Genomic DNA, 15,790 nt, shown 5'->3' with positions numbered 1-15,790 from the left:
TGTACCTGCTGACAGAACCCTGCACCTTGGAGATGGGTGTGGGACCCAAGGCATTGGCAAAGGGGTGAGAATCTTCTTAAAACAAAGACACTGGCTTTGCATGGGACTGAACTCTGTTCACAGTCCCCTGGAACACCGAGCAAACAAAACATTAAAATGCCAAAGAGAAAGGATGGGCTACTCCTCCAGGACTCAGTAACAGGAAAGACAGGCTTTAATGTTCATTTCGGCAGTTTGTTTAGACAGAGATAAATCATGCCTCGGGTATTTAAAACAGGTTATTCAATACCAACGTCAGCTTCAAATATTAACCAGGATCTGATCGATAAGTCCATGACCATATGGACCACTAACTGGAGATTTAAAGTAACCAAAAAATATTCACTCTGGATTATGATTTCATGGAAATCAAGAGACACTCATTTCTTTTTAGTCCTGTAGAAAATGAAGAGTAACTCTAAATAACAAAGTTCATTAATACACAGATCTCCCCAGGGAATGAAGATGGCCAAATGGGAACCTGTATTTCAGGTAATGTCAACAATGTGTACTATCACGGGATAGAGTAAGTGTTAGTTTGGGATTAAGGCGGTCAGAAACAGAAGGGGGGATATCTCAGGCTTCATAAATACCTTCTACAGAGGACTGCTCTGATAAAAAATACACATGCACAGTATAAAAAAAAAAAAACCTGATGGAGAGTCTCTGTGCTTCAGTGTGGTTCCAGCCCTGAAGACCATTGGTCTCTACATATTTGTAAACGGAGACAAAGAACTGGGTGTGAGTTTATACTGTGTACCTGTTTTCCCCATGCGAAGCAGTGAGGGTGGCAAAGGGATCCCAGCCTGAGGCTTCTCAACCTCTAAAAGCACTGGAGTGACCTGTGGGCGCAGATCTCAGGTGTCTGGGGCTTGGACTGCTGCATTTTTCTTTTACTATTTATTTAAGTAATCTCTACCCCCAATGTGGGGCTTGAACCTACAACCTGAGATGAAGTCTCACACTCTTCCAACTGGGCCAGCCAGGTGCCCCCCAGCCCCACATTTCTTTACTTTTTAACGTTTATTTTTGAAAGAGGAAGAAAGAGTGGGAGAGGGGCAGAGAGAGAGGGAGACACAGAATTCAAAGCGGGGTCCAGGCTCTTGAGCTGTCAGCACAGAGCCCAATGCAGGGCTCGAACTCAAGGACCAGGAGATCATGACCGGAGCCAAAGTCATATGCTTAACCAACTGAGCCACCCAGGCGCCCGGCCCTGGCTCCTGCATTTCTAACGCAGCCTCCCAGTGCTGCTGATGGGTGCGTGGCCACACTGAGTTGCACTGGTCAGGGCAGGAGGAGACAGCTGCTGGGCTGAGAACAGCCGCCTACAGCATCACAGGCTCCTGCTGGGCCCAGCTCGCTCCCACCCTGGGCAGAGTTCTTAGAGCAGCCACTGCAGAGACTGGGTCATACGGAAAGATCTCGGAAAGGCTGTTACCATTGCATAAGGGGAAAAGACTCGAGTAACACATTTTAAAACTGTTTTTAACAGCAAAATGGGAAAAAGAGATCTGATTTCTAGGGGCTGCAGACATGTTTGTCAGTCCCTAGAAAGAACCTTTTCTGGCTGAATGGCTTCTTTGTGGAGAAAGGGGAGCTGCCCCAATGAGCACTCAGTGAACTTGTTAATAAGTCTTTACCTCGGGAAAGAGGAAGTTGCTCGGTGTATTAATACACTGATACTCCAGCTATTTTTTTGGAGCAAAATAAAAGACTGGGATCTAAAACCCAATTAGCTATCCGTGACCTCAACTCCGAGTCCCTTCCCTGTGTTGACCAACCTCAGTGCAGGAACGGCTGGTGCCTGGGCTGGCTTTCAAGGGTCCTGTGTGGAGCCTGCACTCTCCCACACAGGCTCATTATACACCCCCTCTTCCTCAGGGGGCACAGACTGGAGGCATAGCCAACAGAGGGGAAAAACAAGCAAGAAGTTATAATTTGACCAAATAGCCATCTTATTCTGATAAAAAGCGTTATTCAAAAGGGCTCTGCCAAGGTTACTGGTCCTCAAATTGAAACCTGCCCCCACCCCCACCCATTATGTGGGCTTAAATGTTGGGTGGGGGTGGGGGAGCGTGGAAGGAGAAAGAAAAAAAAAAAAAAACGGAGGAAGAACCACCCTATCACAAACCCAAAAAAGTGTTCACGAGACATACGCTGGAGTAAGCATCTTGGCCCCAAACGCGTACATACACACTGAACAGAAAACCATGAAACCAACTTGTGTTAAGTCCCGTTTTAAAACCCCTCAACATTCTTGGGGCGCCTGGGTGGCTTAGTCGGTTAAGCGTCCGACTTTCGCTTGGGTCATGATCTCGCGGTTCGTGGGTTCGAGCCCCGCGTCGGGCTCTGTGCTGACTGCCAGCTCAGAGCCTGGAGGCTGTTTCTGAGTCTGTGTCTCCCTCTCTCTCTGACCCTCCCCTGCTCATGCTGTCTCTCTCTCTCCTAGAAATAAATGATTATAAAAAAAAAAAAAACCCTCAACATTCTTGGGGCGCCTGGGTGGCTTAGTCGGTTAAGCGTCCGACTTTCGCTTAGGTCATGATCTCGCGGTTCGTGGGTTCGAGCCCCGTGTCGGGCTCTGTGCTGACTGCCAGCTCAGAGCCTGGAGCCTGTTTCAGTTTGTGACTCCCTCTCTCTCTCCTAGAAGTAAATAAAACATTAAAAAATTAAAAAAATAAAAAATAAAAAAATAAAACATTCTTAAGAATGTTGCTTTGGTTATGTGTTAATAACAGTAATCCGGAAATAGATGAAATGACACATCCCACCCATACCTTTTGTGTTGTTTAAACAAAATGATCTAAAAACCCCTTTCTGGTCATTTCGGGAAAGATGCTTTCAAAAGAGAAGCAAGATGCAAGAAACGGTAGACTTGGGGAATGGGAAGAAAACGTTTCTATAAAAACCTTGCATCATCCAAATGGTACTTCAGTCCACTTGACTCTTCTGATAAGGTGGTCAGGTTTTTCAGAAGTGCAAGATGTACTTGATTTCCCAAATTCTGAACAACAGCAAGACTGGAGGAAGGTGCTATCACAGGTAATAAACATTCGCCATCCAACCTGAAGGCATGAAAGCCAGGGCCCTGAAGCCCAAACTGAGCCCCAATCCCTCCTCACTGCAGGGAGCACACATGACTGACACCAGGAGAGAGACCACGGGGTGGAGGGCAGCGTGGGTGTGCGGGAGCCGACGCGGAGAAGAGGACGATAATCTGAAGACACTTTTCCACAATGAAGGCAAGTTTCTTCACTTTCATGCTTTATTGAAAGTAAAATATGAATCAAAGACAGGTATTGGTAAGCAGGTTATGTCTCTAAAGAATTACTTTTTAGTTTAGAGCAGAATGTTGTCCCATCTACTGTGATAAAATCCTTTATGGACCAATGCATCTGGTATGAAACGCGAGCAAGGAAATATAACAGAACTTTATTCCCTCCCGTGACTATAAATCTCATATGTAAACATGATTTACTGTTACTGCCACTAAACCGGCTCCAGCTTTACTTGCCCCCGCCCGCCCGCCACCCTCCCTTAAATATAAAATTTGAAACATTTCCTTCAAGTCTGATGTCCATCAGTGCAATCTGCTTTATTTGACATAAGGCATTTGGGACAGTCACTTCGGAATAGTTTTCTGCCTTGTGGAAGAGTCATAGAATGGTTTTAATTCTTAAATCCATCTTTTCGTTAATGCCCTAACATATGTCAAACGCCTCTCTTCCCTTCTGGTCATTTCTTAGAAGTCAGCAAGTATTCAAAAGATTAATGTCCAAGTAGACCAGTACCTGGGAAAAGAAAACACACGTGGAGGTACAGCTGTGAACTGAAAATGAAGACTTTCAGGTACTCCATTTGCCAAGAACGCATCATCAACAGGGAATATCCAATTAAAGGAATGAGCACCGCGGCCCCTGGACAGTGAAGGATAAGAACAGAGCAGCAGACTCCAGGCTTTTGGCTAAACCCACGTTTCGGTTGAAAGCCACGTGTTTCCTATGCGGTATCTTCACACAAGTGAATCACATTTTATTGATGCTTTCATTTGATGGCCATTTTTCATAAAGGAATTTTTTGCTTTGCTTTGTTTTGACCACTTCTTTGTAGTAGTCAATGTGCAGATAACAAAGCTGCCTTGAGAGGAAGGCTTTACTTAAGCCAGTAGCTTTGCTCACTCATTTGTGTAAGCAAAGGACCCCTGGTATTTGATAAAACTCACTCCATGGCAAAAAAAGAAAAATAAATAAAAATAAAAAAATCACAAGCTGCCACGGACCTCTCCAAAAGGAATCACAATGGCAACGGTTAAGTCTGTAAATATCAAAGGTCTATATTTGATGAATTAATATTATTAGTATACACAAATAATAGTGGCCATGTGACAAGACACCACTGTGTCACCATCCAGTCATAATCCAAGAAATGCCTGAAATCTAAATAGATGAATGAAACCTTTTCACTGAACTGTATACAATTCAGCAAATTCCTTTCCTCTAATTCTCATCAGTTATACATGAAATGTTTTGCTCCAAGGTGGGACTGAGAGGAGGAACAGGAAAAATAAATATAAACGCCACTAGCTAATTCCCCAACCTCTCCCCTCCCCCGCCCCCAAATGAGAAAGAGTGCAAAATGGACATCTGGTGGTAGAGGCTTTGAACACACAGGCCCTCTCTGAGGCCTGAGTGCTGAAAAAGATAATGAAGAAGGCTGAATAAAAAATGCATTAAACTAAAATTAATTTCAGTCATGAGACTATATTGAATTAAATTTTAAAATCAAATTACAGCCTTCGCTTTAAGAGAAAATTACAGTATGACTCTGACATTCATGAACAAAACATGACAAATGTGACTTACCTTTAAACCCTTCTTCTGGCATACATACTGGGAAAAAAGAGAGAGAGAAAAATTCCAACATGAAAAGACTGTCGTGACAGAAAATAATGCCTAAATTACTGCAATGCCTAAAGACAAAAAAAGTTTACAAATAACTTTTAATTACCTTACTCACCCATAATGATTACCTTTGAAATTTTGGGTGAGAATAATCAGGTGACAATCTTTCTCTTTGTTTTTATTTTCATCAAAGTCAAATAAGGTAAAACAATGGCTGTGGCTGGAGCCTACTTGTACACAACTGGGGGGGGGGGGCGGGGAGAGAGGCCTGGAGGCCTGGAGAAAACCTGTGACAGATGCCTTCGGGGGCTCTGTCTTTCCCCACCTTCCCTCCATTCCCACACTCTAGAAGGAACCACTTCTGACTCATGTAGCCTTTTCTCCAGGTCTTTCTTTCCAGATAATATGCTTATTCAGCTGACCCTTAAACAACTGGGGGTTAGGGGCACTGACCCACAGCATGGCTGAAAAACTACACAGAGCTTCACACTCCCCCCAGAACTTAACTTCTAACGGCTTACTGTTGACAGGCAGCTTCACCCAAAATAGCCATTCAACACGTATTTTGTTATATGTATTATATACTGCATTCTTACGATCAAGCTAGAAAAACAAAGGTCATTAAGAAAATCAAAGCAGAGAAAATACATTTATGTGCTGCACATACACTTTTTTTAAAAAAGCCCGTGTTGGAATGGACCGAGCACAGTTCAGACCCATGTTGTTCAAGGTCAACTGTATTGTTATTTCATAACGTTAGATAAATAGTAGCTAATAACTTCCTCTATGAAAAATAAAGATTTAGTTTGTCCACCACCTGCCCCCTAACCCATCTCCCCTCCTGACAGTGGTGTTTTTTGTTAAGTCAGTCAGTGTCCAGTATTCACATTATTTTTTACTCCATTAACAAGGGCTCACAGTTGAGCACTGAGTGTTATGTGGAAACTAATTTGACAATAAACTATTTGTAAAAAAAAAAAATAAAGTAAAGCATTTAACAGAAAAAAAAAGCAGAAAAAAAACAAAACAAAAAAAAAACAAGGGCTCACAGTTGAACCTCTCAGTGTACCTTGGTCATACTTGCTGTCTGGTAGGACTTTCTGGGGTTGGTAACGACTGCATCGCATGGGCTTTTCATCTGCTCTGTGCCATCTCTAATTCAAGTGTAACCTCCTGAAGACCTGTAAGCCTCAAGATAGTCACGCATCATCTCCCCTCTTGCCGGGGGACACGCTCCGCCTGAGCTGTGCTCCCTGCTCGGACCCCGACCGGCGGGCTCGCTGCCGGCCGCAGAGCTTCTCTTCTGGGCGTCCCCGCCACTGTCTTCTAGGGCGGTTTTGCCTTGTTGGAGCCCTAGGTTTTGGTGCCACCACTGACTTTTTTTGGGGCTTGCACCCTTGCTTAAGATGAGCACACCCTTCCATAGTATCTTGGCAAACGGCATCAGAGAGAGAAATATTTGGAGGCCTCAGATGTGTTCCAAGAGCCATCAAATATGAAGAGAGAACAAAATCTAGTTGTGGAAGTCTCGACTGGAACTCGCTTTCCCTCAGAACCCTGTGGGCGCAGCTCCATCCTTCGGTCTGTCTGACCCTTCATCTTGAGAAGCAGAATCCTTTTCCTCCCGCATCTCTGCATGTTTTTAGATTCACGCGTCCCTTGAATTTCACTTACCACATTGGACCCCTGGCACGGTCATTAACTTCATGAAACCCCTTTTGTCCTCTCAAAGTTTCTTTTATAGAGTCCCTGGCTATTTGGTCTCGCTGTATTATTTAATTTTTGAGCTTTCTCATTCTTCCTGCACAGAGTGCTTCCTTCAGCTTCCTTCCTTGAGGCTGGCGATGGGCACTGTTTAGTTCCAGGCCCTCACCCCTCCTCTGTCTGGTGGTCTGAAGCTGCCCGTTTCTCCCTAGTGAAGTGTGAGGACTGGTCAGTGAATACCGGTGTGCCTCACTGAAGGGTTCCCAGGGAGATGAAGCACCTCTTTCTCGCCTTCAAAGAGCTGAGACACATGTCCTCGTTGCCCACATGAGGTGCCGGTGGGGAGGGAACAGTATGACATGACGGCCTGGGGAGGGACTGTGTGCTGTCTCACTGCCTCTCGTATAGGTTCCTATTCTCAGGCTCAGACCTCACTCCCACAGCCGGAAGTACCTAGGGTCTCCTGTGCGTCTGTCTGAGGCTCTACAAGCAGAATGAACTTGGCTTCTGGTTGACTTCTTCAATCGGCAGGCTTACCCGTATTCCGGTTTCCTCAGCTCAGCTAAATCATTACTACTCTGTTCTCAGCTTTCTGTTTGCCAAATTTTTGCACCCGCCCTTCTCTATGATCTTCGAGGAGAAAGAATGTAAGACTCCACCCTAACAACACGTAAAACTTTTCTGAAGTGAAAAGTAAAAGCATTGTAGACAGAGGCTTCACCAGGTGTAATTACCTCTCCTTCTAGCAAAGGAACAAATTCCTAGAGAAAATGTGTCTTTACCTTGCATGACATCGTCCATTGCAGCATAATCTGCAATCGGTTCATCAGCCTAGAAAAACCAATGAAGACAAGTGAAAACCAGAGCCGATCCTCAGCACATGGACAGCAGGCCCACGCGTCCACCAGTGTCTTCTACAGGACACAGATACACGCGCTGTCAGCCACGTCCAGGACTAACACAGGATGCCCCTGCCTACAATGACAGGTCTACGCTCATCACCCCCAAACCACACATGGTGACAGGGGTTACCTGCCCTTAAATACACCTTTTGATGTGGAAACTGATTCCCCTGAGGTTACTATGCACAAAATGAACATGAGCTAGGATGCCAGAGTGATGGTGATAGCGAGTTAGGTGGAGACCAAGTCAGACTGGTCCTCTAAAAAGTTAAGTTAGCTGAAAAAGACATTTTTGTCCCTCCTCAGCACCAGGAACAAATCACCAATTCCCTTTTCAGGACAGAAGCCAGCACTGAGGCTGATGACCAGCACAGACTCTAGCTGACCGCAGATAACATGGGCTATGACAAGGGTTTTAGACCTGGGGACCTTCAGGGCTTGGCAATTCTAGGTTTTCAGAATAATTCCACAGAACCTACAGTTGAAAGAAAAGCCAAAAGGAAACAAAAGGGAAGGGCAGGCGGTAGGAATGTGTGGAGTGGTGGGTATGGACCTGCCCCTTCATCTCCAGGGTCGAACTCTCTCTCCCCAGGATGGAGTGTGACAAGCATGTATCTCACAGCTCAAATGCGTGAACAAATACAAACACGCTATCGGGTGACGCAGTGGCGTCAGGCACAGGGGGGGATGCTTCTGGCCACTGCAAAACCAAAGAGGCAAAGGGAAGAGACAAAACCCAACCCTTCGGGGAGGGTAAGGACAGGACTGGGCTGATGAGGCAGTTCAAGGACTCTCTCCTCAACGTCTCGGGACCTTGCCTTTGCAAAACACTTTCCACTGCTCCTGAATCTACTATACCCAAAGGCAATTTCCATGCCCCGGACAAAAATCCCAAGAAGTGAACCAAAAGCATTTTGACTATCGTGGCCAAGCCTCGGGTCTTACATTTGTTTCCTAGCTTGAGTGGCTGGTACTTTTGAGCCAAGAGGAAATGAGGGGATGCTTTCATAGAAGTATGGTTAAGGAATTCTGCTGACCCAGAAGTCTGGGTGGAGGCTTAATCTACATCTATCATTTTTAACAAAAATGATGAAAACCCCACAAGAACTGATGGTGTCCTGATCTCCACTCAGTCCTACTGAGCCAGAGCGGGAGGGTCTGGAGGCCAGTTGCTATTGGCGCAGCCCGCTGACGCCCAGGGGCAACCTCAACCGCTGTCGCTGGTGGGTGCAGGGCGTCGAAGCCTTCTGGGATTCCTTAGGGAAGGAGCCATCACCCACCTTTAACAGAATCACAGATTCGGGAATGACGCCAAGGGTGCCGAGGGTGGCACAGTCATCACTTAAAATCTTTCCATCAATTGACAGATTCTGGTCGAAAGGAGCAACTGAAAACGCGTGCATGATCTGTGCCAACGTGAAAGAAAGCGGGTATGAGGCGAAAAGTACTGAGACTTAGACCCTATTGGAATACATGAATACATGGATTCCTTAAACAAGCAAACAAACAAAAGAGACTATTCTTTGCAGTCAGCCCACTGGCTCCACTCCTACTGAGACTAGAATCCCAGCCGATCTGGGAACATCCTTAGGAGGCCTGGTAGAGAACAATTATACCCAGGGGCCCTTTTGTTCTGCGTCTTGCCCCCTCCCCCGCAGCGGAGGTGGGGTGGGGACCAAAGCAGCAGGTGGAGCGGGCGGGTGGCTCCTCTGGTTTTAAGGCCTGGGCAGGGAAGGACGGTCACTGTCCTCATGCCCAGCCCCACGTCCTTTTAACAATCAAGTCAAAAATTCTTCCCTAAGACCATCTTTAAATTAACCGGCAAGCCATCTTTCTGTCCTAATTTCTTGAGCAAGCCTGGACTACATAATTCAGCCCTTGGGACTGCGGTATTTTCTTAGACAGTCTCGCCTCTAGGAACCAAAATATGAACTTCTTACGGGAAGCGACCCCTTCCTAATTCTAGCCAATTGTTAAAAATTTAAGTACATTCAGGGGCCCCGGGGTGGCTCAGCTGGTTGAATGTCTGACTCTCGATTTCAGCTGAGGTTATGATACCAGGGTTGTGAGATCAAGCCCCACATCAGGCTCTGCGCTGAGCATGGAGCCTGCTTGGGGTTCTGCTCCCAACCCCACCTGTCTCCCCAACTTTCTCTCCAAATAAAAAATAATAATTTTAAAACGTTAAATACATTCAGGAAGACTACTATGCATAATACTTAAACATTTTTTCCAAGTTGACAAAAATGTCTTCTTTTTACCATTTCTGGGTAGTAATTACTAGTGGGCAGGCAAGGAGTGGGCCTTGGACAGGAGCACACAGGTACCTTCAATGGTATGTTCTAATTTGTTACTTGGCGGGTGAATTAAAGAGTATTCATTTTATCATGCTTCATAACTTACATACTCAAGTGAATGTTTTATTACATGTATGTTTATTACCAACGTCAATGTTACGGGAAGACTTTTCTACCTTTATATGCATGCTACTCCTCTACTCTCTGAATCCTGAAAGATGAAGCAGCCCTAAGCCAGTTGTGTGTATAACATGGCCCAAGAGCTTTCTAAGACAAGAAGACCGTGACCAGAAAAATGACTCTAATAACGGCATACAGAATATTAGAAACAAGGATAACAACACTGGATGGAATGTTAACGGAACTTCTCAAAAGGACGCCAGCTCCTGAGAAACAGAGATGGTTCTGGGGCGCCTGGGTAGCTCAGTCGGCTAAGCTTTCAACTCTGAACTTATGCTCAGGTCATGATCTCATGATTGGTCAGCAGTATGAGCCCTGTGTTGGGCTCTGCACTGCCACGTGGAGCCTGCTTGGGATTCTTTCTCTCGCTCCTCTCTCTCAAAATAAGTAAATAAACATTAAAAAAAAAAAGACAACACAGATAGCTCTGTGGCTGACATATACTGATATCATCAATAAACTGTCTTTGAATCAATAAGCCCATTTCTGGTAAGAAGTACTAACAGGACGCTTCTACCAGAGCCAGCCCAGTGCACAGGAACCAGGCGGAGGTAAGCAGGTTACCAAAGAGGACTCGGGAGGAAGAAAGCGGCGTTACAGTGCAGGTGTCCAGCACCAATTCAACGGGGCAACATTACAGCTGCCTGACTGCAGGGATGCCTGCTGGTAGTCCAGAGCACCCCGTGAGGTTGGACAAAGCAAACACCTCCAGACGTGAGCACCTTCACTGAGCGGCTGCTCAGGACTTTATGTGCTGAGCACACAGACAAGGACATTTGGCAACTAATGAAGGTTTTATTAAGAAGCTACCATGAGTCATATGCTTTGTTCAGTGTGGGAAATACAAATGTTGAGGGAGGAACCCCAGCCCAGAGGAGCTCAGAGAGTGAGGGCATAACAACACGGTGGGGCTGGGGGCAGAAGGTACATGTGAGATCTGGGGAGCATGGAGGAAAGAAGAGTCGGTTCTACAGCTGGAGGCCAAGGCAGGTTTGCAGAAGAGGAGCTATGAAAGATGAACAAGTATTTATGAGTGAGGAGAACACGTTACTTTAGAAGAAGGAATAGGCCAGTCAAGGGCATGGAGGCTGTTGGCACAGTAAAGCACAAGCCATAAAAATGCCTGCATATAATTAATAGTATATAGGTGCAGGGGTGCCTGGGTAGCCAGTGGGTCAGGCGTCTGACTTCAGCTCAGGTCACGATCTCACAGCTCGTGAGTTCGGGCCCCGTGTAGGGCTGACAGCTCGGAGCCTGGAGCCTGCTTTGAACTCTGTGTCCCTCTCTCCCCCTCTCTCTGCCCCTCCCCTATTTGCACTCTGTCTCTGTCTCTCTCAAAAATGGATAAACATTAAAAATATACATATATAGTATACAGGTACAGCATCCCTCATCTATAGAGCATATGAGGAACAACGAAAACCCTGTTCCTAAAGGGAAGCCACTCTGCGCCGCTCGCTATGGCCCAGGGGTGTGTGGCCAGAGGAAACACAGGGGCAATGGCTTCGGCTGGCAGCCATTTAACCACAGTGCCAACGTCCCCTCCTTACTAAGGCAGGCAGCATGACCCACTCAACGCGTCTGTGGGAAAAGGAAATAGAACAACACCAAACATCTTCTGCGAAGGGAGAGGCATCAATTGTGCCTCCATTTACTTTACGGTATCAGGGGTGGCTGAATTAATCATCAGTCAAGGCAAACTTCTTAAGATTTTAAGCAACAGTAAGTAAATGAGTACGTCTAGAATAAAACATTTACAATTTTACAAATGATGCCATCCTATTAACTTGGAAATGTACTCTCTCCAAGAGGAAAGGCTCCATCAAACATAAAAAAAGGCATTACATACTGAAAAAACAAAAACAGAAACCACTCACCACCACTATCTGAGGGCCACACTCATGCCCACCACAAACCCCAATGCTGGCCAGGCTGCCAGGCAAAAGGTCACATCTAGTGGAAGCTTCAAAAGCTACCTCCACTGAGCAGCAAGGGGAAATTACATCTCACTGCCCTTTCTTTTGACTCAGGGTGGCACGGTTTCAAAGCCCGGGTGGGGGTGGGAGGAAGGACACTGCAAAGGGCCCATCAGAGAAGGGCACGTCGGGGTTTCATCTGAACGGCGGCTGGCTTCTAACCGCTCCGCTGTGCAGGTAACGTGTTCCTAAACAGAGGTGATTTCTGCTGACTTTCGATTTGTTCTTTAAAACTGGGAGTCCATAATAAAAGCAGCACAGGCTTTTTAAATGTCTTTATTCACAGGGGCTCTTTTTGTAATTTAAAGGTTTTGAATGTTCGAGGTTTACCACTGACAGGCCAAAAGTCGGTGACAGAAACAAGCTTTCTCAAATGTAAAAGGTACAATAACAGAGTAAAGACATTATGCCAACACGTTTATTTTCAGAGCCCTGGGTTCAACCAAGGGAAATGCTGTTCCCAGGACAATCTGGAACATATAACGCCCTCAAAGGAAGCCTGTACTTTTGTCTCAATTACAATGATAAATATCAGCAGCAAGAAGAAAATGCAGAACCAGTAAACTATGCCACATGAAAGCAGCAAAGAGGGAAATTTGGTCGACTTTCTGGATATACATCAGTGTCTGAAACCGATTAGGGGCCAGTTGTTTTTTTTTTCCCCCCTCTTTCATGGGCATCTTGAACTTATCAGTCCCTCCTGCCAAAAATTTGGGACACACCACTGCCACCCTTATGTACAGTACTTTAGTATTGATAGTAAGAAATAACAAAATCATCTAGCATTTTTATAATGCCTCCAGTGCAATCGCTCAGCTGATGTGCCAAACAATGCTTGTTATTGGGGGGGGGCGGGGGGCGGAGAATGGGATGGAGAGGAAAATAATCTAAAACAAATTTTTAAAAACCCATGTGGAAAACATCAATCTATAAAGAGAGGTAACTTTAAAATTCTATCAAATAGACTTATGTGACACCAAAAATATTGTGATTAAAAAAATTCCAGACTCATCCAAGTGAATAAACAATGAAGTAGCTGCCTTTTATTTCCCCTCCAGTTTCACAGCAGATCCGGGTAACTGGCTCCAATACTTATTAAGTGGTCAAAGGAAAACATACGGCACAATAAAGCGAGGGAACATTTATCCCCGGACAACCTCGGCGTGCAGCGCATTTGAGGGCTCTCAATCTCAATGTTCCTCATTATTGGAAAGCTACGCAGAACTTGCCCAAGTTTTCAGAATCCAAACCACTTTCACCTTCAGAGAAAGATTCTTGGCTATCTTGTGAGGCTTCTTAAAAATTTTTAAATTTATTTATTTATTTATTTATTTTTTTAAATATTTTTATTTATTTCTAGGAGAGATAGAGACAGCGTGAGCAGGGGAGGGTCAGAGAGAGAGTGAGAAACAGACTCTGAAACAGGCTCCAGGCTCTGAGCTGGCAGTCAGCACAGAGCCCGACGCGGGGCTCAAACCCACGAACCATGAGATCATGACCTAAGCGAAAGTCGGACGCTTAACCAACTAAGCCACCCAGGCGCCCCTAAATTTATTTTTAAGTAATCTCTACACCCAACGTGGGGCTTGAACTCACAGCCTGAGATCAAGAGTTGCGTGTCCCACCAACTGAGCCAGCCAGGTACGCCAATTCTTGGCTATTTTGAAAACTTTAAGTTTTTTAAAGGAGTTATTTCAAATTAGGGGTCCTGTGGGCAATATTCTGAAATCAAAAGAAACCCTTCTCAATGGATTAATACTAGGAGGGTGGACCCTGAAAGAAAACAGAGGCGTACATAAACCTGGGGCAAAGCAGGAAGGTCCCTTCTAAGTTGACAGCGTACTTAAACAAACATTGTATTTTCCTCACCTGAATTTTCAATTCTTTTAACGTTTGATTAGCAGAAACAAGAAGTGCTTTCTCACCGCGAACTTTTCTATGTCGCATACTGCGCCGAATGACTTGCTTTTGATAGGCTACGTAGTTCTGATGGGTTATCTTTTGCCGCTTGGTTCCTCCATTGCTCTGTAATAAAAACCCAGAACAAACAAAGCATTGAGATGATTCACTCTGTGACCCATGCTCATGAAGTTCATCAGAGAGACAAAAGCAATTTACTTATTGGTCCCTTAAACATTTGAAATTCAGGGTCAACAATGAATAGAAACTCACCAGGCTCACATAAAATTGAAAAAGAAAAGGATGCGTGAGATATACTGGTAACTGCATGTAAGCACCAGGTGTTTTTCAAAAAATTACTATAAAAAGGACATTTAAAAGCAAAATGGTACCTTTGACCTTAAGTCAGGAGCACACACGTGATAAACTAAAAAACTTTAAGATTACTAAATTTCATCCAGAAACAATCTGAATCGTAATGTTTGTATTACACGGTTTCTTTTTGAGAAGGCAAGGAAACTGAGTATAAACAGCTGAGAACTCTCAAAAGAAAAGACATTAATAATAAAGACATCAAACTCGGTTTAACTAAAAACGGGACATGCTATGCCTCTTGACAGGATCAAGAAAGAGCTCTGTCTGTGAAAGATCTTTGCGAAAATTTTTAGACCTGAATCTAATCAAACATCGGAGCCGATTTCCAATATACAAAAAATACAGAGACCAGAGAAACAAACTGAAATCAATAATGTAAGGGGCAATCAGCTGCATCAGAGATGAGGGACAATCTATAAGACATCAAAGGTCAAAGAGGAAAAGAAAGGGGGTAAGGAGGTAGGACGAGCCTTCTAGATATAATACAATGTACATCCTGACATTGTTGGTTTGAGGGGGAAATACTATTTTGCATATTTGGGACACCTGGAAAAATTTGAGTATGGGCAATAGAACACTATCTTACTTATATGCTGCTTTAAGTCTGTATATATTTTTTAAATTTTAGAGCAAGCGAGTGGAGGTAAGTGGCGGAGGGAGGGAGGGAGGGAGAGGGAGAGGGAGAGAGAGAGAGAGAGAGAGAGAGAGAGAGATAATACCAAGCAGTCTGACTCAGGGCTCGATCAAACAACCCTGGGATCATGACCTGAGCTGAAATCAAGAGTCAGATGCTCAACAAACTGAGCCAGCCAGGCGCCCCTGATTTAAGTATTTAGAGGTGAAAAGTCATGATGGATATGATTTACCTAAAGATAGTTCAGCAAAATATTCAGGCATACATACATATGGATACAGAATTCCTAATGTGCCAATCTTGAGGAAAAAAAATGATAGATAAGGACCAAATGTCTTCCTACAACACTCCCACAAATGCCTCATAAGAAGGCTAACAGTCAAGAGTCTTCTGTTAACCAGGCCAAGGAATGAGAGACACAAGACTCCTTAAACAAGTTTCCCCCTGCTTTAATTAAATCGGGATGAGGTAAGCCCCCAGGCCCTGGCTCCGGTCCCTGCAGCTGTCACTGAGCGTTAGCTGTGCATGAGCAGAGTGGTTCAGGGGCCACCATGGACACAGGTGCCACAGACTCATTACTGACAGAGACCCGGAGACTTACAAAGTAGATGAGGATCAGGACGCAAGCTGACAAGAGCACTGGCGCAGGGTGACACCCGCTGGCTAGGCTCCACGCACGAGGCTCAGCAATAGTCCTGAGGCTACAGAGACACACAGGTGGTTCTAACATTCGTTAAGAAAAAGCTAGGGGCACCTGGGTGGCTCAGTTGGTTGAGCGTCGGACTTTAGCGCAGGCCATAATCTCGCAGATTGTGGGTTCGAGCCCCGCGTCAGGTTCTGTGCTGACAGGTCAGAGCCTGGAGCCTGTTCCAGATTCTGTATC

General features: G+C 45.1%; 1 protein-coding gene across 5 annotated transcripts in view; it reads right to left on the bottom strand.

The window, feature by feature from the left end:
• Positions 1-3,281: 3,281 nt before the first annotated feature.
• USP48 (ubiquitin specific peptidase 48) overlaps positions 3,282-15,790 on the bottom strand; it is an 87,933-nt gene continuing 75,424 nt past the window's right edge. For all 5 annotated transcript variants that reach the window (XM_039218744.1, XM_039218743.1, XM_039218745.1 and 2 more), the window contains 5 exons: positions 13,869-14,024; positions 8,827-8,952; positions 7,427-7,475; positions 4,902-4,928; positions 3,282-3,830 (listed from right to left, as the gene is read on the bottom strand). In XM_039218744.1, the coding sequence (XP_039074675.1) occupies positions 3,808-3,830; positions 4,902-4,928; positions 7,427-7,475; positions 8,827-8,952; positions 13,869-14,024 (381 nt within the window). In that variant the 3' untranslated portion in view covers positions 3,282-3,807. The remainder of the gene's footprint in view (positions 3,831-4,901; positions 4,929-7,426; positions 7,476-8,826; positions 8,953-13,868; positions 14,025-15,790) is intronic.

Source organism: Hyaena hyaena, unplaced genomic scaffold, assembly GCF_003009895.1.
Source record: "Hyaena hyaena isolate Hyena2069 unplaced genomic scaffold, ASM300989v1 scaffold_780, whole genome shotgun sequence".
NCBI classification, from domain to species: Eukaryota; Metazoa; Chordata; class Mammalia; order Carnivora; family Hyaenidae; genus Hyaena; species Hyaena hyaena.
The sequence above is the reverse complement of the archived record's forward strand: the minus strand, read 5'-3'. Positions and strand labels throughout refer to the sequence as shown.